This window comes from Lynx canadensis, chromosome B3 (genome assembly GCF_007474595.2).
Source record: "Lynx canadensis isolate LIC74 chromosome B3, mLynCan4.pri.v2, whole genome shotgun sequence".
Classification (NCBI taxonomy): domain Eukaryota; kingdom Metazoa; phylum Chordata; class Mammalia; order Carnivora; family Felidae; genus Lynx; species Lynx canadensis.
The window spans coordinates 45,023,241-45,044,848 of record NC_044308.2 but is presented as its reverse complement, the minus strand read 5'-3'; the positions used below and the strand labels follow the sequence as shown (position 1 = coordinate 45,044,848).

The 21,608-nt window shown below is 42.0% G+C and overlaps 1 protein-coding gene across 2 annotated transcripts in view; it reads left to right on the top strand.

The window, feature by feature from the left end:
* FAM81A (family with sequence similarity 81 member A) overlaps nucleotides 1–21,608 on the top strand; it is a 75,774-nt gene that overhangs the window by 27,410 nt on the left and 26,756 nt on the right. For both annotated transcript variants that reach the window (XM_030318068.1, XM_030318069.1), the window contains one exon: nucleotides 15,272–15,390. In XM_030318068.1, coding sequence (XP_030173928.1) covers nucleotides 15,272–15,390 — 119 coding nt within the window. The remainder of the gene's footprint in view (nucleotides 1–15,271; nucleotides 15,391–21,608) is intronic.

Genomic DNA, 21,608 nt, shown 5'->3' with positions numbered 1-21,608 from the left:
GGAAGGGGAAAAAAAAAAAAGAGGTTGGAGTGGGAGAGAGCCAAAGCATAAGAGACCCTTAAAAACTGAGAACAAACTGAGGGTTGATGGGGAGTGGGAGGGAGGGGAGGGTGGGTGATGGGTATTGAGGAGGGATTGTTTTTGGGATGAGCACTGGGTGTTGTATGGAAACCAATTTGACAATAAACTTCATATATTGAAAAAAAATTAAAAAAAAATGTTTCTCTCTCTCTCTCTAGTAGTATTTCTCATCTTGAAGTCTGTTTTGTCTGATATTAATATAACTATCTCAACTCTTTCATGGCTACTGTGTACATATTTAATTTCGTTTTGTGATAATTCTCTCTTAGCTTATACCCAAGTAAGGTCCTGGTGTACCACATGGAAACCAACCTTCACTGTTCATTGAGATTCTCACATACCTTTACTAAGGACAGGAATTCACTCAAAACTGTACCCTAATTAAAGTATATTTGTTTTCAGGGTTCTAAAATATCTATTCTTCTTATGATGTTTAAAGAAAAGGATTATGTATTTGTTATTCAGGGGATGTAGTGGATCTTTGCCATTTTGGTGCGTGACGTCATCCACTCCAATTTCTTCTGGTATACAGAAACTTGATTTCTTTTCGGTGTTTACCTTTCTTCCATCGGACACAGACTGGATGGCTGTTCATCAGTTGCCTTATCACCTTTTTTGCTAAAGAGCATTGGAACCAGTAACTCAGGCCAGAGAATTGAGTCTCTCACTCCCTGGAGCTTGAAACCTGAGCAGGGTGATTCAGAGTGGAAATGATTGGAGCGTCTTCCCCACAGCAGCTGTGTCTGCAGGATACTGGCCAGTGTTCCTGCTGCATGGACCCTAGGAAACACCTTTTATGTCCCCTTCAGTCTAGGTCCCCAGCTGCCCTTTTGGTTGTCCTCTGTCCTCAGATCTCTCCTCTGATCCTTCCAGTAAATTCCATTTTTCCCCTAAGTTAACCCAGAGGCAAGTTTCCATTGCCTGCAACCAAAGAACTCAAATGACATCAGAAGGGCATAAGAAGTTTAAAAGATCCATGGATGAATTTACATGTTTTTGGAAGGTGGTGTTTGTACTTAGAATGATCTTTCCAGTTTCATATTTGTGAGCTAAAGCAGTTTTATTCAACCCAGAAGCTGAATAACTTGCCAACCCCAAGTTGGTACCTTTACTAAATTGAAGAACCCCAACTTAAAGATTTTAATTTTGAAAAGGGGTAGACGTCCATTAGGGGACTGATATCCCTGCTGTACCCAAATCTAGAGAGGGAGATAGATAAAATCAAAGTAATTGGGGATAAATGATTCTCACTGTTCCATCCCTTAACCAGTGGCAAAGAAGTATTTCATAAAAGAATACAAACACCCCTGTGTTTCATGTTAGAAAATATTATGACCTCTCCATGCCTTTCCATGCCCAGCATGTCCCTGGAGGTACTCAGCTAGGTTCCCTTTGCCTGTGTGGGTAGTGGACAGACTGGAGCCTGGAGCCAACCTACTCTGGCGGTACTGTTGTCAGGAAAAGCATAGAGTGTAAGTAACTGTGCCCTTAGAAAACCCTGGACTTGGGGCGCCTGCCTGGCACAGTCAGTGGAGCATGTATGTGACTCTTGATCTCGCGGCTGTGAGTTCAAGCTCTATGTTGGGCATAGAGCTTACTTAAAAAAGTAAATAGGGGCGCCTGGGTGGCGCAGTCGGTTAAGTGTCTGACTTCAGCCAGGTCACGATCTCGCGGTCCGTGAGTTCGAGCCCCGCGTCAGGCTCTGGGCTGATGGCTCAGAGCCTGGAGCCTGTTTCCGATTCTGTGTCTCCCTTTCTCTCTGCCCCTCCCCCGTTCATGCTCTGTCTCTCTCTGTCCCAAAAATAAATAAATGTTGAAGAAAAAAAAAAGTAAATAAAATTTAAACATTAAAAAAAAGAAAAGAGGGGCGCCTGGGTGGCTCAGTCGGTTAAGCGTCCGACTTCGGCTCAGGTCATGATCTCACAGTCCGTGAGTTCGAACCCTGCGTAGGGCTCTGTGCTGACAGCTCAGAGCCTGGAGTCTGTTTCCGATTCTGTGTCTCCCTCTCTCTCTGCCCCTCCCCTGTTCATGCTCTGTCTCTCTCTGTCTCAAAAATAAATAAAAACGTTAAAAAAAATTAAAAAAAAAATAAAATAAAATAAAGAAAGCCCTAGACTTAATTTTTGCCGTCATGAAAGCTGATAGTGCTTTAGCTGCAACTATGGGGCCCAGGGAATAATTTCCTCTTTGGTAGCTGCTATGTACTAATCCAATGATGAGAACCACTTTACAACATATAATTTCCAACCTCAGTTGAGCCCTCAGTCTTATTTAATAGTTTTTTTCTTGATAGGAAGACCTCCGTGCTACCTCCTCCTTTGCCTCTAATTTCCCTTCCCTTAGGTATCCTGAGCACCCAGCACTTACCAGCATTACCACAGCATTTATGGAATAGGACTGGCATTGTTCCTTTACAAGTCTGTTTCCCCAATAGATTGTGAACTCCTCCAAAAGAAAGAAAGCTTGTCTTATTCATCTGTGCATTGTCCAGCACAGCGTGTGGAGCAAAATGCCATGAATGCTTATTAAGTGAACAAATGCCCAATTCATAGTGAAGCCGGTTGCAGATTTGCCGGTAGCATAAAGAGAAGGAGAAGAGACCCTGAGGTCATCTGTACAGACTACAACCTTCTCAGACGAGGGAGCCAAGGCTCAGGAAGTGAGGGGACTTTCAGATTTCACGGCCAGTAAGTGGCAGCTCTGAGACTAAACTCAGATCGTTAAAATCCAAAAATACGCTCTTTTTCTTTTCTACTTCGCCTCTTGGAAGCTCTTCTAGAACTCTGGCCTTTGGTAGCCAACTCTCAAATGTGACAGGTCGTGCTTTTCAGCCATTCTTTGCTTTCTGAATATTTCTACCCTGTCAGGAAGAATTTCTTCATGAAAGTAGGTAATTTTAGCTTTGGTTCATACTGAGTTCTCTCCTGCCCCATCATTCCTTTGATGCAAGTTCATTAAACTGCTTAATTACAGTTATTAGCAAACATCCCTAGGAATCCAGTCATCATCAGTCATGTAGGATTTTGCTAATTGTTTTTAAGGTGTGTTTTTAAAGTGTGATTTTTAACAATTTATAATGCAGTGAATTTTATTTTTTATTTATATATTTTAAACTATTTTATTTATTTCTTTTTAAAAATTTTTTTAATGTTTATTTATTTTTGAGAGAGAGAGAGAGAGAGAGACAGTGCGAGTGGGGGAGGGGCAGAGAGAGAGGGAGACACAGAATCTGAAACAGGCTCCAGGCTCTGAGCTGTCAACACAGAGTGTGACACAGGGCTCAAACCTATGGACCACGTGGCTCATGACCTGAGCCGAAGTTGGACGCTTAACCGACTAAGTCCCTCAGATGCTCAAACTATTTTTTTTAATGTTTATTTATTTACTTAGAGAGAGAGTGAGAGAGACAGAGAGTGAGATTGGGGGAGAGTCAGAAAGAGGGGGAGAGAGATAGAATCCCAAGCAGGCTCCTGCTGTCAGCGCAGAGCCCAATGCAGGGCTGCTCGATCCCACGAACCATGAGATCATGACTCAAGCCAAAATTAAGAGTTGGACGCTCAATCAGCTGAGCCACCCAAGCTCCCTGCAATGCAATGAATTTTAAAGTAATTTCAATTTTGCTGCTTTTCCATCTGAAACACATTGTATATGATGATTATTCTTGCCTTAACCAGAAAGCACTCTTTTCCATTTACGTATATTTTTGGATTTGTGGTTTTGCAAATGAAAAGATGATTTCCGTTGTAGAGAGAAAGAACTGAATAAAATCTGATTCTGATAAAAATTTACTTTGCATGTATGAGCATTTACTTTTTATAACTGGTAATAACTATGTATCATTATAAAGTAACAGAAGGAAGTTTAGAAATTTAATAGACTCCAATATAAAACACTAATTACATGGTTTTACATATATTATGAGCCTGAGCGTGTTTACCCAAACACAACTAAAATTAGGATGCTTGATGAGATATCAGAATTGCCACATTGTAGCCAAAATTTGTTAAAGTAAAATCATGGTGTAGATTAAAATTTAAAAAGTACTAAAAAGAAGTCTTTATTTATAAGTACTATAAAACTGGGATGGTGGATATTATGCAAAGACAATATTTGCATATTTAAAGCAAAGAGGTGTGAAGATATTCAAAGTGTATTTAAATGATGTGAAGGATGTATTTTGGTTGTTTTTTTTTAAAGTAGGCTCTGTGCCCAATGTGGGGCTTGAACTCACGACCCCAAGATCAAGAGTCGCATGCTTTACTGACTGAGCCAGCTGGATACCCCTTGTCTGTAGGTTCTTAATGAATTTCTTCAGTGAATTGCCTGGTGTTAAAGTTATTTGTATTACTGGTTTACACTTGTTTTTCAGTTCAATAAATAAAAACTTACTGGGTATTTGTTTTATAAAAATCTGTCCCTGCAGATGATTTTGTGTCACAAAACTAAGGCTGTAGTAAAGTTCTCTCCAGGCTCCCGATAGAGCTAGTCAAATTGAGATATGTTAATACTATATCTTGGCAAATTTGCCTGGTTAAGTCTTTATGATTCTCTGTCATGTGGCTTTGAACACAGTATACAAGAAGAAAAGCGAAATGTATTGTTAAACCTCTAGCCTGTGTGATCCTTAAGAGCTAGAACTAAGTCCTCATTTTTCTATTTTTAGCACCTACCACAGTGTCTGGCACAGAGTAGGAGTTCAAAAAATGTTTCTTTTTAAATTTTTTTTATTTTAGAGAAAGAGGGAGTGTGAGTGGGGGAGAGGGGCAGAGGGAGAGAGAGAGAGAATCTCAGGCAGACTTCATGCTCAGCATGGAGCCCAACACAGGACCTGATCCCACAACCCCGGGATCCTGACCTGAGCCGAAATCAAGAGTTGGACGCTCAACAGGCTGAGCCACCCAGGTGTCCCTCAAAAAAAGTTTCATATTTAAAGGCTCTGGGGACCTTGACCCTTCTAGAACCCTGTAATTATTGCGCATATTTTATCAGTGGATTCTAATGTCAAAACAGATGACTCTTGTGTGCTGGTACATAGTAGGTGCTTGATAAATGTTGAAGGAAAGAATCTATTGTTTTAATGTTTCCCCACCCATTGTCTCCACTGGCAATTTGCCTTACGATGTGGAGTATGTTATCAATTATTTATTCCACGGAAACATTCCACAAATAATCATCATCATTATAAATTTAGAAGAGGTAATGTGGTCAGTTGTGAATTATACATGTCTGGATTATCTGTACTGTCTTTAAGCTTTTATCAATCCCTGGAGGCCAACTCCTGATAAGAAGTCCATGCCTTTTGTTTGTGGTAAGCTTCCCCTTCTGTGACACTTTGATGGCTTGGGAAGTGGTTGAGACCCCCGTGTCCCCTAAGGGCTTTCACTGTGTCTTTGGCCTTTGGGGAGTCAGGCAGTGGGGTCTGATACCTTGCTGGTTGGAATCTGCAGACCAACTCCTGGTTTCCATGTGCTCAGGCTTCATGTCAGTCTGGCTTGGGGTGGCTCTGACCTAGTTAAGTTTTGGGAAACTGTATCAAGCCCTCACCTATTGACTCAATTACACATAATTTGCTAGTTTAATAATTTGCAAGTGGGCTATTGAAGAATTTTGTAAACTCAAGCGATGAGTGCAGAGTTGGGCCTTATCAGCATATCACAGCAGAGGTGAGGACAATCATGTTCATGTATACTTGGATGCACAAATGGGAACTTGGTTCAGTGTGCATCTAGCACTGTCAGCAAAGCGAGTGTAGGCTGCCAGACTTCGTATATACATATCTTTAAAAGTTTATTTATTTATTTTGAGAGAGACAGACAGACAGAGAGAATCCCAAGTGGGCTTGGGAATCCCAAGTGTTAGTGCAGAGCCCGACACAGGGCTTGAACTCATGAACCGTAAGATCATGACGTGAGCCGGAATCAAGAGTTGGCGCTCAACCAGCTGAGCCACCCAGATGCTCCAGACTTCATTTATTTTACCTAAAAAGGGAATTCCAGCCTGAAGCTGAGTGATCTGTTCCAGTTGGAACAGGTGTCTCAGCAGAGGGACTTTGGTGATTATCATCTGTATTAGTCAGGGTTCTCCAGAAAAACAGAACCAACAGGATATCCATCCATCCATCCATCCATCCATCCATCCATCCATCCATTATAAGGTAATGGCTCACATGATTATGGAGGCTGAGAAGTCCTACCATCTGCCATCTGCAAGCTGAAGACCCAGGAAAGCCAGTGGTATAGTACTAAGTGCTGGGATCCAGAGAGCTGATAGTGTAGACTTTAGTTGAAGTCTGAAGGCTTGAGCACCAGCAGTGCTGAGGGCAGGAGAAGATGGACGTCCCAGCTCAGGCAGAATGTGAATGCCCTTTCTTCCTCCCTTTTTTTCCCCCTCCTTTCTATTCTGCCATGGCTCTCAAGTGATGGGATAATGCCTACCCACTTTGGGGAGGGCATTTGCCAATTCAAATGCCTTTTGGAAACAACCTCACAGACACACCCAGAAATTATGTTTAACCAGCTATCTGGCTCAGTTAAGCTGACATACAATTAACCACCTCGTCATCCATATTCATTTTGTTTTAAGTCTACCTGCCAGACGTGACTTGTCCTGTGTCTTGACTCTAGGGAGAGAAGACAGTGAATTGAATGCAATTTGAGTATTTGTTCAGTTCTGGTGATGGAGGTTTTTCAGTGTAAATTAACAAATTGGTGTTCTATTGTCTGCTCGTCTCTAATACATTTTAGCTTGTCTGGGTCCATCTTTGAGGACCTGATCACCTCTAGGCACTGGCTAAATACAATCTCTAAGACTTGAATGTGAAAGACCAAATCCTGGAAAATGAAGATAAATTAATTGGTATCCAGTGGGAGCCAGGCATTATTAGAAGCACTGGGACTACAGTAGTGACCCAGACATGCAAGGCCCTTACTCTTAGTCCTGCTGCACATCCTAGTAGGGTTTACAGCCAGTAAACACTAAGTAACCAAGGTAATTTCAGCCTCAGTCCAGTGTTCTGGTAAGATAAAATGAAGGAGAGTAATTGTAGGGCTATTTTAGGAAGAAGGTGGTTTAGGTGACATGTGAACTGAGACTTAAGTCACAGAAGGGGCCAGCTGATGGGGCGTCTGGGTGGCTCAGTCGGTTAGGTGTCCAACTCTTGATTTCGGCTCAGGTCGTGATTTCTCTGTGGGATCAAGCCCTGCATCGGGCTGAATGCTGACAGCATGGAGCCTGCTTGGACCCTGTCTCTCCTTCTTTCTGTGCCCCTTCCCTGCTCACACAAGCATGCGTTCTCTCACCCAAAAAAAATAAATAAACTTAAAAAAAAAAAAAAAGAAGGGGCCAGCCGAGCCAAGGTGGTGGTGTGGGAGGAGGAGACACACAGGGCAGAGAACATTACAGAGAGAGGAAGCTGCAGGTTCCAAAGTCACAAGCAGAAGGAAGCTTGGCATGTTTGAGGAGCAGAAAAAGGACCAGTGGGATCGGAGTGTCATGGAATGAGTGGGGGCAGGTGGGTGAGGTGTGTGGGAATAAGAACAGATCATTAGCCTGGAAGGTTATGATGGGAAGTTTGGAGTTTAGAAATGGGTAACCATTATTTAATTTTAAGCAAAGGAATTTAATTCATATGCTTGGTGCTGGGGATACATCAGTGAATAAAACAGATAAAAACCCTTGCCCTCCTGTTGCTTACAGACTGATTTGTGTTTCAAAAAGATCACTCTGCTGCTACATGGGGAAGGGGTTGTAGGGGAGCAAGAATGGAGGCAGGGAGATGGGTTCGTGGCTCCCATGGCAGTTCAGGGGCAAGGTGACTTGGATTTAGGGAGTCATGGTGGAGATGGGGAGAAGTAGATGGGTTGTGGATCTGTTCTGGAGGTAGACCCAACAGGACTTCCGGCACATTGGAGGCAGAGAGACTTTGTGCATGACGTGGCAAGTTTTAGGGACCCATTGAATGTCCATATGGAAATGCCAAGAAGGCAATTTGGTACGAAGCTGGAACTCGGGGACGTTTTAAGTCCTAGTGTGCAGATGAAGCAGCCATGTAGAGAGATGCTATCTTATGAGGCCCTGACCTGTTGCAGTCGGGCCCTTCTCCAGGTGATACTGGAGTTACACTTCAGTTTCCAAGTCCTCACAAATCTGGGAGGAGTTGGAGAAGGAGAAACAAGCAGAGCTGTTTCCGTCCTGGTCATTCCTGGCAATCCTAGCTTGTCTGGGGGGGCGAGGTCCAGGGGGCATGGGTCTCACCTTTGCAGACACAGCATGATACAGCACTGTGGGGCTTACACGGGGCACCATTTCCTACTGTCTTTGGGAAGGGAGATTTTGTAAACATAGGCCATATGTTAGACTTAGGACATCGCTTTTTCTTTCCTTTTTTTTTTTTTTTTTTTTTAAATCTTTTTCTTAATTCTTTGGAAGAGAGAGAGACAGAGAGCTGGGAAGGGGCAGAAAGAGACAAAGACACAGAATCCAAAGCAGGCTGCAGGCTCTGAGCTGTCAGCACAGAGCCTAATGTGGGGCTCGAACCCACAAACTATGAGAGCCAAAGTCAGATGTCTAACTGACTGAGCCACCCAGTCACCCTGGGACATCACTTTTTCAAAGTGTCTCTTTGCTCTGGAAACATGTTATTGTATGCTTTTAGGGAGTGCACTTGCCACCCTATTGTCTTTGCTACTGCAGCTGAGCCTCCCTGAGGGCAGGCCTGGGGCACAGTATGTCGTAGGCACACAGAAAAGAGTTTCTTGCTTTGAATTGACAGTAATGGAGTGTCCACGATAGAGTGGGGGTGTAACCTTGTTAAAGTAAACATATCATTTTGCTACATTGTTCCGAAGTGACAAATTAGGGAACATTACTGGCTGTATACAGGGTTTGCTTTTCTAAGACTTCATAGAATTCTCTAATACCCTCTGTTTTCTCATAACTTTTCAGTAGCATGAATATTGCATTAAGTTTTGATGAAATGCTTTTCTGTATTATTCAAAGAAAGCACTTCTAATACGATAGCTTACCCATCTGCTTAAGAATTCTGAAAGTTAAATGGGCTTTTCTTACTTGTAAGCATTAAAACACACATACTCACACACACTTTTTTTGGTTACAAAAATAATGTAAGGCCTTTGTGGAAAATACAAAGAGGAAGCAAACATAATCCCACTCTAGAGAATAGCACAGCGTTAATATTCCAGTATTATTTTATATGTATCTTATACACAGCAGGAATCATGCTGTATATTTATTTTGTACCCTTTCTTTTTTGCATGATATTAAACTGTATGCATTTTCTCTTATTTTTGTTTTATTATTTTTTAAATGTTTATTTATATTGAGAGAGAGAGAGAACCAGGGTGAGTGGGGGAGGGGCAGAGAGAGAGGGAGAGAGAATCCCAAGCAGGCTCTGCACTGCCAGCACAGAGCCTGACGCAGGGCTTGATCCCACCTGCTGTGAGATCATGACCTGAGCTGAAATCAATAGTCAGATGCTTAACCAACTGAGCCATCCAGGTGCCCCTTTTCCCCTTAGTTTTAGAAGCTCTCTGTGAACTGCTTCCTGGTTGTGTAATAATGTATAAAACCTTGGAAAATACTTGGTGTATCTTACTAGGAAGATATCTTTGTGAGTACATTGTTGCCATTTTTCTTATTTCCTTGATTAATTTCAATAGCTAGAGTTACTGGATCAAAGGTTATGAACATTGTGAATATATTTTGATGGATCGTGTTCCAGAAAGATGTATCAGGAAGGGTCAACTATGCCTTTATAATTTTGAAATGCTATTTTAGTATTATAAATTTAATACATTTGCTTTTTTAATTGATGAAAATGGCATGGCTTTTTAATTTTAAATAGACTTTATTAGAGGAAGTTTAAGTTCACAGCAAAATTGAGCAGAAAACACAGAGTTCCCAGATGTTCCCCTTCCCCAGGGTCCCCCATTATCAATATCCATGCCACAGTGTTGCATTATCATGGTATGACTTTTATTTTTCATTTCTTTGCTTACTAGAAAGACTGAACCTTTTAAAAATGGTGTGAATTATTTTTAGCACCTCTTTTGTGGGTTGCTCTTCATTTCATGTGCTTGGTGATGTCTTGATTGAGAGACAGCTCAGAGGAAATAGGATTGGTTATAGCCTTTGTCATTTGTACAGCATCTGATGCAGTGTTTCTCCAGGAGTGCTCTGTGGACCTTGAACATCCACTTTTCTGGGCCCATTCCCTAGCTTTGGCTCTCCGGGGGTGGGGCCCAGGGATTTGTGTATTTAACAAGCCACCTGGGGATTCTTATGCACCCTAAAGACGTTTAAGAACCCCTGGTCTTAAACCTTTTTATAAACAAAGGTTTGAAGCATTACATAGAAAAATGGCCTACTCCTTTCTATAAACTAACAAATAAGTGTTACTTCCTATTGAAAGAGAGAACACCAGCGCCTTTTCATCAGTGGGAGAGTGTCAGAACCAGATTAGTCAGATCTGAAGGTTTCTTACAAGAATGTGTTCAGATGACTAACATTTTGTCATTCACAGGTATTGTAGCTGGTTTGCATTCTTCTTAACAGAGCGGGTTCATTCAGAAAAAGCTGGAAACTATAGCAGAGAACAGATAGGTCTAGCAGTTCCAAATTCCCTTCAGTGAAACATTCTTTTTACTGTCACTGTCACTCCGTCTATAGTGGCTCCAACCAGGTTTCCAATGAGGAAAACACAAAATCTTCATATTTGCTAATTTCTCATTTTTACCAGGAAGTTTGAAAAATCCTTGAAAAATGTATGTAAGTGCAGTTGCCTGCATACTTGAAAAAGAATAGTTGAGAAAAGGCGGCACAAAAACAATTTATGTACATGTCTGTACCAAGCCTGTATGTTATGCTGTGCTCACTGCAAACGTGGCTACCGTCAGTCACCGTGCAGTGCTATTACAGCATCATTGACTGTGTCCTTTTCTTCCTGTGACTTTTTCCATGACTGGAACCCTATACCTCCCACTCCCCTTCCCCTCGTTTTGCGCATCCTCCTGTCCCCTTCCACTGTGGCAGCCATCAGTTTGTTCTTTATTTATGGGTCTATTTCTGCTTTTTGTTTGTTCATTTGTTTTGTTTTTCCACTGTGAAGGCTCAGTGAGAAGGAAGGCAGACAGCTATCTGCAAGCCAGGGAAAGGGCTCCCCTAGAACATGACCGTGTTGGCACCCTGGTCCCTCACTTCCCAGCCTTAGAACTTCGAGAAATAGATGTTTGTTGTTTATAAGCTGCTCAGTCTGTGGCATTTTATTCTTTTAGCCCCAGCTGACTAAGACAGGACACTTAGGAGATCTAGGTGCAACATAAAATTTCTTTCTTGAACTTATGTTTTTAAAAGCCAGTAGATGAACCAGAGGCAAGGATGGTTAACTTTTATGACTTGAATTTGTTGCCCACAAGACAAAGTAGAAGAGAGAGAAACATCAGAGCCAAATACAAAGAGAGAGAACCTGTGAGGGAAAAGATGGAAGACTCAGTGGGGACACAGATCTAGGGCACCCAGCATGTGAATAATTGGAGTTCCAGAAGGAGACAAAGAAACAGATGGAGAACAAACAGTAGCTACATAGAAGAATCATCTGAGACTACAGATTGAAAAATTCACTGAGTTCCAGGTAGAATTGAATTTTTTTTTAAGTCCACAATTAGGTACATTCTGATAAAACTGAACTCCAAAGTAGAAGAATAAAATCTTACAAGCTTCTAGGCATAAGGAGCCGAGAAACTTACAGAGGAAGAGGCACCAGACTTTCTATCAGCCTCGAAGTTCACTGGGAGGAAGGGCCTTGAGGTTAAGAATTCCATACCCTTTCAATTGATCCCCAGCCTTTGGGGTGAGGGAAGGAGGGTTGTCAACATGGCAGGGATTCAGAGAGTCTTTTACCCAAGCGCCTGATCTGAGGAAAGTGTTAGGGAGTCTACACAGAGACCCTAAGATAGGGGGAAGGGAAAAGGAAGAAGGCAGAGGTCATCAACGATCCGTAAAAAAAGACCTATGTTATTTCATGTAAGTAGAGGTTGAGGAATGCTTGAGACTGGGTAACAGAAGTACTGAAAAAAGGAGAAAAGATTATTGAAATAAAAGAGACATTTTACTGGCAAAAATTTTAGTTCCAGCCCAGTTAGAGGTACCACGTTATTTTAGCAAAGCATAACGGGTGAGGGAAGGGCAAGAGGGGAGGAAAGTAAAATCCTTCCTGATAAACCACCTGTGTTGGAGGGCGAAGGAGGGTGGGCGTGAGGTGTGCTGAGTGTTTCATACCAAGGAGGGGGGAGCCGTGCAGGAACAGAGCCTGGAGTAGACATGTGTGGTTATGGACATGGGGAAGGGAAGGGAGCCATTCATAGAATAGCGATGTCCAGAAACATTCCCCAGTCAACAAGGGGAGGGAGGACATTGGATGGTAACCTGGTTAAACCCATCAAAACAAGGAAAAGGAGTAAGGAAACAGCAACCAGAAGCAGCATAAATTGTAAATATAAAGTGAGATGAAAGGTCAAATGAAAACACAAAGCATTGTAGTGTCATGACTGAGAGCACAGTCTGTGAAGCCAGAGTTCCTAGTTCAGATCCCAGCTCAGTCACTTATTAACTGGCTTTGGACAAGCTACTTAATATCTCAGAGATTTCACCTCCTGTGAAATGGGGATAATAACAGTATCCACTTCGGAGGGTGTTGTGAGGATAAACGGGTTAATGTAGCTACAACACTCAGAACAGTGCATGCTGTGCTAGACCAAGCAAGTATTTGCTTTATTATTTATAAAGTATGGTCACAGTGTTAATATTAGGTAAGATGAAACAACATTAAAAGTATTAAATCAGGGGCGCTTGGGTCGCTCAGTCGGTTAAGCGTCCGATTTCTGCTCAAGTCATGATCTCATGGTTCGTGAGTTTGAGCCCCACGTCGGGCTCTGTGCTGACAGCTCAGAGCCTGGAGCCTGCTTCAGATTCTGTGTCTTCTGCTCTCTCTGCCCCTCCCCCACTCATGTTCTGTCTATCTGTCTGTCTCTCTCTCAAAAATAAACATTTAAAAAAAGGCACTAAATCAGAAGCACTAAATTATTGTGTAATGGTTAAGGTCACTTGTATCACAAATCTGTATGTGTCAAATAAAATGGTGGCTAAATAAAATGAAAAGTGTTAAAAATGTAAGGAGAACTTGATGAAAATATTTTACAATGGAGGAATTCGTAAAACCTCTTTCCCATATGGAGCAATCTGCTAGACAAAAATAAATAAGATCTAGAGAAAATGAATACTGGAATCAGCAAACTCAATCTAACAGACGATATTGAACCTTTTGTTCCTTGAATAGTTTTTTTTGCATGGAACATTTAGTAAACGTGTGCTGCAAAGCATACCCCAATACATTCAAAAAATTAAGTATATTCCAGCCATATTTTTGATCCCAAGCCAATAAAGTAGAAATAAATAATGAAAATGATGGGGCGCTTGCCTGGCTCAGTTGATAGAGTGTGCAACTCTTGATCTTAGGGTTGTGAGTTCAAGCCCCACATTGGGTGTAGAGATTACTTAGAAGTAAAATCTTAAAAAAGTAAATAAATAAACAAATAAAAATGACCAAAACACTTAACTGCTTGAAAATGAGGAAACACAACTCTAAGTAATCCTTTAGATACCTAAATATCAAAAGATCAAAGAGGAACACAAAATGGAAATTAAAACTAATAAGGAAAGCACTTCACACTCAGTCTATGGACACAGCAGATACTGTTCTAAAAAAAAAAAAACTCTGTTATTAAGGAACTTAGTACTCCTATTTTAAAATTACTAAAAGAAAGAGTAAAACCAAAAGAAAAGCAAGAAAAATTAAAAAATACTTAAGCTGGCATTAAACAAATGAGAAATTTTAAATGGTTGAAAAGAAAAGGAGGTAAGGAATCAAGAGCTTTTTCTTTGCAAAGGGGAGAGAAGGTGGTGTTGGTGAGGGGAGTGTGAGGGACAGAACGAAGGTGGAGGAAGGGAGGGCAGAAAGGAAGCCATGTGCGAAAGAATAAGGAAATATTCAGAAGGAACATTGGTCTCTTGTGACCTAGGACTCCGGTTCTCCTGTCTGTCTGTCTTTCTGACTGTCGCGCTTCAACTCATCTTCTTTGCAGAGTGGTTACAGGGAGGGTGGGTTTTGGGGCCAGGCTGCTAGGCCAGTCCTGACTGGTCACTTGCCGTCCGTGTGACTTTGGGTGCGTCATTTCATCCTGAAACACCGGGGACCCCAAGAGTGTGGATTTGGTACATGCTCAGTAAACACCAGGGGTGTCCTCACCATCCCCACCGTTCCTTAGATTTGCCAGGATGGCTGCTCCGCCAGGCCATGCTGTGTTGGGGCACCTGCTCTCACTGAATGCCTTTCCACGAGACCCCGTTCTGCTATTCCAGCAGAAGTGCTGTCATCGGATAAGTACCCTAAGAGGATCAGCATTTGCTGTCTTGGCTCTGTGCTAGACATTGTAGGTGCTTTTTGCGCACCGTGTCACGAAACATTTACTGTGCCCTTAAGAGTACAGTCACTTAACAGATGTAAGTTTCCTTAACGGAGAAGGAAAAGGAAGCTCAGAGGACTTGACACATTTGCCCAGGGTCATTCAGCTAGAGGAACTGAATTTGGACGTGTTTGTCTGACACCCCCTGCCCAGCCCTGTCCTTGCTTGGTGTTGATTTATTATTTCCTGATCGATTTAGGGAGTCTTCGCCTAGAGCGATGACTATCAAAAAACAGCCTGGAGTGGTGGAAAGAGCTTTGAACTGTAAGAGCAAGAGTCCAGGGACCTAGTCCGAGCTTTGCCCTTTCTTGCAGCGTGGGGGGCCGGGGAGGTGGTGAGGGGCTCTGTCAAGTCATGTGGCATCCAAGTCTCAGTGTTTTTACTGGCAGATGAAGGGACTGTGTGTGTGTGTGTGTGTGTGTGTGTGTGTGTGTGTGAGAGAGAGAGAGAGAGAGAGAGAGAGAGAGATCTCTGAGGTCTCTCTAAGCATGTGTAAGTACTTTCTGTACACGTGTATATATCAGGTGGCTGTCAAAAAGGAGCTCTTAGGAATGGAGTTAAATGTTCTTATTTTTGTCAAAAGTATAAAATGCTTTTGTGCCAGCATGTAAATTCTCAGAAGACCCTCTTAGTGGTTTTTTTGTGTTGCCCAGGTACTCCAGGAGCAGATCCGGGCCCGGGACAACATCAGCTATGGAACTAATTCTGCCTTAAAGACTCTGGAGATGCGTCAGCTCTCCGGTTTGGGAGACCTTCGGGGGAGAGTGGCAAGGTAGGTGGTCAAGTGTTTGGGACTGTACTCATCGAAAGCTGTTTTTCATCAACTCCATTTTACAAAGTATATATTCACAAAGTCCCAAAGCAAATTCTTTGCGTTCTTCTAAGACATTCCCTCCTTTGCCCATAAAAATCAAGGGTAGACGTTCCACCTGATTATGAGCATGCCACGATTTCTTATCTTGGAGTTGTGTTTGTGGAAGGAAATGATGGGAGGGCTTGGCTGACCTGTGTAATTTGGCCGGGTAATAATTATGTTTACTGTCTCCAGTAATACAAAGTTGAGACTTACATTTTGTATATCTCTTTTAAAAATGTCATTTCCCTTGTAATTTATTTTTTTATTATCTTCTGAAAATTTTGGTCTGTGATAGATTGGAAATTTAGAGAAGATCTTTGACCTCAGGTAGTACGAAAGGTGCTGTTACGGCCACTTTTTACTGAAGGAGTGCTCCGTGCACCAGCACCATTGGAGTCACCCCAGAACTTGTTGGAAATGCACGATCTTTAAAATATTTATGGGCCTCTTCTGCCCTCTGCTGCTGTTAAGAGTCAAGCACAAGTCTACAAGGGGAGCTGTGGAGCCAATAAACAATTCAAATCAGGCTGAGGTGAAAATGAGGGTGGTCTGTAAAGGGTGAGACGGAAGATAGAACAGGAACACAGGATCCAAGACCTCTTTGGAGCAAAGGAGAGTAGTGTTGGGGGATCTGTGCAAGACAACACATGAAGGACCTTAGATGCTGGGCATGTGTGTTTCGGTCTGCTGGGTGAACATCAGTCTTACAGCAGATGGCCCCATAGAATGAATGGAGGCCTAGTTGCCACTCTTGTGTAGTTGTCTCTTCTCATTCGGGTCAGCGCCAGTCTTCTTAGCATGCCCTTTAGAGATGAACCCCCCACTGACCTCCTTATCTCTCTCGACCTTTGCACTGTACCTTTCGTCAGTAATCAGCTACTTGTTAGTCCCTGAATGGGTCATGCTCTCCCATCTCTGTGCCTTTGCACGTGCTTCTTCACCCACCATGCCTTTCCCCCTTCTTTTCTAACTTCTAATCAGACTTTCAAGTTCAGCTCAAATGTCACCTCCTCCAGGAAGTCTTCTCTGATACCCTACTCTCCTGAGCTCTCCAAGCATTCTGTTCTATTGAGTCTCTCTACTGTTTTCAGAGTACATTTTTATTTTTGTAACCTACATGCATAGAACAGTCTCTGGAGAGCAGTAGATTCTCAATACATATTTGTTTGGATGAATTAATGATCTAGAAAAATGACTGTAATAGGACTGAAAAACTTGACGTCTTTTTGTGGAGATTGGCTTAACAGAAAGCCCACTCTGTGAGACCTCCCAGAAGAGTGAGAAGTTAGAAGGGCTTCAGAGCTACAGGGCAGAATAGGGACTTGTGGAAAATTTTGAGGATCTGCCTATGCACTTTAGTTGCAGATGAAGATTATGTGAGGCCAGCTATGTACGAGGCTTAGCACAGGGCATGGCATGGAGTGAACACAGAGCAAGTGGGAGCGTTTGTGAATCTCAAGGGCAGCGGCAGTGACATTATCCTCATGAAACTGTTCTAATGACCAAATGGAGAAATGACTTTGAACTATTTTCAGGAATTTTACATTTTTCCTGTGCAGTTTCACATTCAGTTCTTTATGCAGTACGTTCCTTCCCTATAGCAAATACTTTTGCAATGAAACGATCACAAACGTTTGTTGTGAGCACCACCTGTTTTTGCTTTGTTTTGTGGTTCTACTGGTCTTTCCCCTGGAATGCTAATAAGACTTTGTTGGAATAAACTTGTGTGGAAAAAAAAAATCTTTGGCAAAGTTTTGGCTTTCTTGTATTGAATTGGAGGAGTATGAACGTGCTAAGTGATGGTCTTAAATTACTAGGCTGCTATATTATTTCAGGTTTTATTTTATAGTGTTTATGGATCCACCAGTGATGCCCTTGGTAGGAAGCTGACCCTGATGCTCCCCCTTGTGCTTCCCTGTGGAGGTGGGGGGCACCCTCACCCCACTAAGAGTGGCATGCTCTGAACAGACTTTCTTAGAGAGTTTCCCATTTCTCCCTAAAGCAGAGCTCAGGGAGGCCAGCTTTCCTCTTCCTCCTGGAACAGTGGGTCCGTTATTTGGCCTGTCTTCTTCATTTTTCCCAGTGCTCAGCGGCCACTTCCATTCCTCCTTGAGGTCTGTTTTCATGGTGCCAGAGTTTTAAAGGAGAAATAGCTATATACTGATGCAGGTGTGCAAGTTCCCTTCAGGTAAGCAAGTCCAGGTGCAAAGGAAGAAAATGAATAAATTAGACATCATCAGCTTAAAAAATCTTTGGCTCTTTTAAATAATGCTGTTATGAACATTCACAGACAACTTTCTGTGTGGCCATATGTTTTCATTTCTCTTGGATATATATATATATACCTAGGAGTATAATTGTTGAGTAATGTGGTACTCTATATTTAACCTTTTGAGGAACAGAACAGCCAGACTGTTTTCCAAAGCGATTGCACCATTTACAATGCCACCGGCACTGCGCAAGGGCTCTGATCTCTCCACGTCCTCACCAACACTTACCTTTTTGATAGAGCCAACCTAATGGGTATGAAGTAATATCTTGTTTTTGATTTGCATTTCCCTAGTGACTAATGGTGCTGAACACCCTTCAGTGGGCTTATTGGTCATTTGTAGATCTTTGGAGAGCTGTTTATGCAGATCCTTTGCCCATTTTTCATCTGGATTAATAGTCTTTTTATTATTGAGTTGCAGAAGATCTTTATGTATTCTAGATTCAATTCACTACCAGATACCTGATTTGAAAAAGCTTTCCCCCGTTCTAAGGGTTTTCTTTTCATTTGACTGGGTCCAATTGGTTCTTTTAAAAAATGATTACTGTCTCTTTGTTGATATTCTCTATTTGATGACACATTACCATTATACCTTCCTTTACTTTTTTTTACAGTTTTTATTTATTTATTTTGAGAGATAGAGGCAGAGAGAATCCCAAGCATATCCGTGCTGTCAGCCCATAGCCCTGTGCAGGGCTCCAAGTCACAAACCATGAGATCATGACCTGAGCCGAAATCAAGAGTGAGAAGATCAATCACCTGAGCCACCCAGGCACCCCATACCTTCCTTTACTTTTTTAAATCATTTTTTCTCTATTTCTTTGGTCATCCAGTGTTTGTAATGGCTGCCTTAAAGTCTGTGTCTTTTAAATCTGACATCTTTCCCTCTCACTGCCAGTTTCTTTTGCCTGCTTTTTTTCTGTGTTTAGTTCATATTTTTTGGTGTCTTTGCTGGATACTGGATACTGACAGCTCCTTCCCTCTGCTTGCTTTGGTTGGTTGTTTGTTCAGTGACTTGGCCGGATTGTTTTAGAGATGTCTCTTTCTCCAGCAGTATGAAGCATCTAGCGTACGGGTGCCCTGTGATGTCAGTGATCTTAGCAAGACTCTCTCTTTTCCCTGATCTTTTTAAAAATTTTTTTGAGAGAGAGAGTGAGAGTGAGGGCGCTCACTTGCCAGGGAGGGAGAGAGGAAAAGAGGGAGAAAGGAGGCTCCACACCCAGCAGAACCTGACGCGGGGCTCGATCTCACAACGGTGAGACCATGACCTGAGCTGAAATCAAGCGTGGAACGCTTAACCGACTGCACCACCTGGGGGCCCCTCTTTCCTTGATCTTTTATTAAACTGTCTGCCTCTACAGGTATCACGTCCAGATCTTCATCGCCATTAATTTCTGGCAGATTGCTGTACAGGGATTGTTTCTGACAATACCCTGGTACATAAATTGCTCTGGAGTCTGATTCAGTTAAATTATTGCCAGCCCTTAAAGGCTTAATTATGTATATATACAAGAATTATTATATGTATAGGTAATTATAACATGGAACATGAACAACTTAATGTTTTAAATGTCACTGCCTTTCTGGGAGCCTGGGTGTTAAGCAACCGACTCTTGATCTTGGCTCAGGTCATAATCTCGCGGTTCATGAGATCGAGCCTCCACCTCAAGCTCTGTGTCGACAGTGTAGAGCTTGCTTGGGATTTTCTCTCTCTCTCTCTCTCTCTCTCTCTCTGTCTCTCTCTCTCTGTCTCTCTCTCTGTCTCTCTCTCTCTCCCGCTCTCTCCCTCTCCCTCCCTCCCTCTCTCTCTCTCCCTCTCTGCCCCTTCCCCTTCTCATGCTCTCTTTCTCAATATAAACAAATAAACACTAACAAAATTTGTTTTTAAGATTTATTTTTGAGAGAGAGAGACAGAGACAAAGACAACATGACCAGGGGGAAGGAGGAGGAGCAGGAAGGGAGGGAGACATGGAATCTGAAGCAGGCTCCAGGCTCTGAACTATCAGCACAGAGCCCGACTCGGGGCTTGAACTCACAGATCGCGACCTGAGCCAAAGTTGGACACTTAATCAACTGAGCCACCCAGGTGCCTCTAGGTAAATATTTTTTAAAAATAATAAAAAAAATGTCACTGCCTTTGGTGTGCTATGCCACCATGTCACAAACTGTAAGAGATGTTTACTTTAAGCATGTTGCCTGGTCAGGTCTGTGGCTAGACCTTTGGTACTCTGTTAATGAACTTCTGACCACCTCTTCGCCACTGATCTGATAACCAGATGAAAAGTTATTCTGCCACACAATGGCTACAACCAAGAACTGCACCTGGGAGATAACAGTTATCCAAAGACCTGAAAAGGGAAATTTTGAAACGACTACATTATTGGTTCATTTATAACATAACAGGATAAAATAGGGCAACTTGTCAGATTGATTGCAAATTCTCGTTTAACTAAAGCTGTTGAGCCATGCACACAGCTATATTTAGAACTCTGAGGCTGTCTTTTATGAGTGTTTTTTTCGAAAAGACAGGAACAGTGTCGTTGATTCAATATTAGCTGAGGTAGCAATATAGCTTCCCCCTTTTTTCTTATTTATTTATTTAGAAATAATTTGCAGGGTGCCTGGGTTTCTCAGTAGGTTAATCTGACTCGATTTTGGTTCTGGTCATGATCTCACAGTTCATGAGATCAAGTCCTGTGTGGGGCTCTGTGCCAAAAGTGCAAAGTCTGCTTGGGATTTTCTCTGTCCCTCTCTCTCTGTCCCTCCCCCCTCTCAAAATAAACAAACAAACAAACAATTTGAAACTTACAGAAAGTTTGCACGATTCACCAAGTGTTAACATTTCGTTCCATTTACTCTATTCTTTCTTTTTTTTTTTAATGTTTTTATTTATTTTTGAGAGATAGAGAGACAGAGCATGAGGTGGGGAGGGACAGAGAGAGAGAGGGAGATAACAGAATCCAAAGCAGGCTTCAAGCTCTGAGCTGTCAGCACAGAGCCCAACATGGGGCCTGAACCCGTGAACCAGCGAGATCGTGACCTGAGCCAAAGTTGGGCACTTAATCAACTGAGCCACCCAGGTGTCCCAGTTCTGTTCTTTCATATGTAATATTTTTATGCAGCATTTGAGAATAAGGATAACTTTGTTTTTAACATAAGAAAACCAGAGTTGATTTCTTTGTGTATGTTTTCTGATGGCAGGCTTTGGTATCTTACCTTGCAGCCCTCCCTGCCCTTCCCACCTGCTTTGTCCCCTTACTTATAAAGGTACGAAGATGTAGTGTGTGGTATTAAACAGTCAGAAACATTATGAAATATGTGAAGTAGAGAAAAAAATTAAGTTCACCAGCCCCTTGCTCTGTTTTATTCCTTACAGGTAACTAATATTAACAGCTTGATGTCTGTCCTTTCAGACTTTTTCATACATAGTTATGAGGTAGTAATTTATCATTGTAGTAACATGATTTTCAGCCTCACAATTAATTAACAATCACAACAGTCTGATTTTGATTTTACAAAGTATTACATATATTATTCTGCAACTGAAGTGTTCGCACATAACAGTACATTGTGGGCTTTCTTTGAGTATATGCATAGTTCTAGTATACTGCTTACTTGGGTATGGAGTATCCTGCTACAGTTGTGTGCCATAATTTATTGTATTTAACTACTGCTTGGTGTTAATGGAAATTTATGTTGTAGTATTTGTGTTTCCAAGTGAGAAATAATACTGAAGCCAAGCCAAAGCTAGGGAAAATCAGTGAGCCATGAACTTCAGGATAATTTCAAGATCTTTCTAAATAACTTTTTCAAACAGAGTCCATCCCTCAAACAGCTTTGCAAAGATAATGAAACTGGTCGGGTG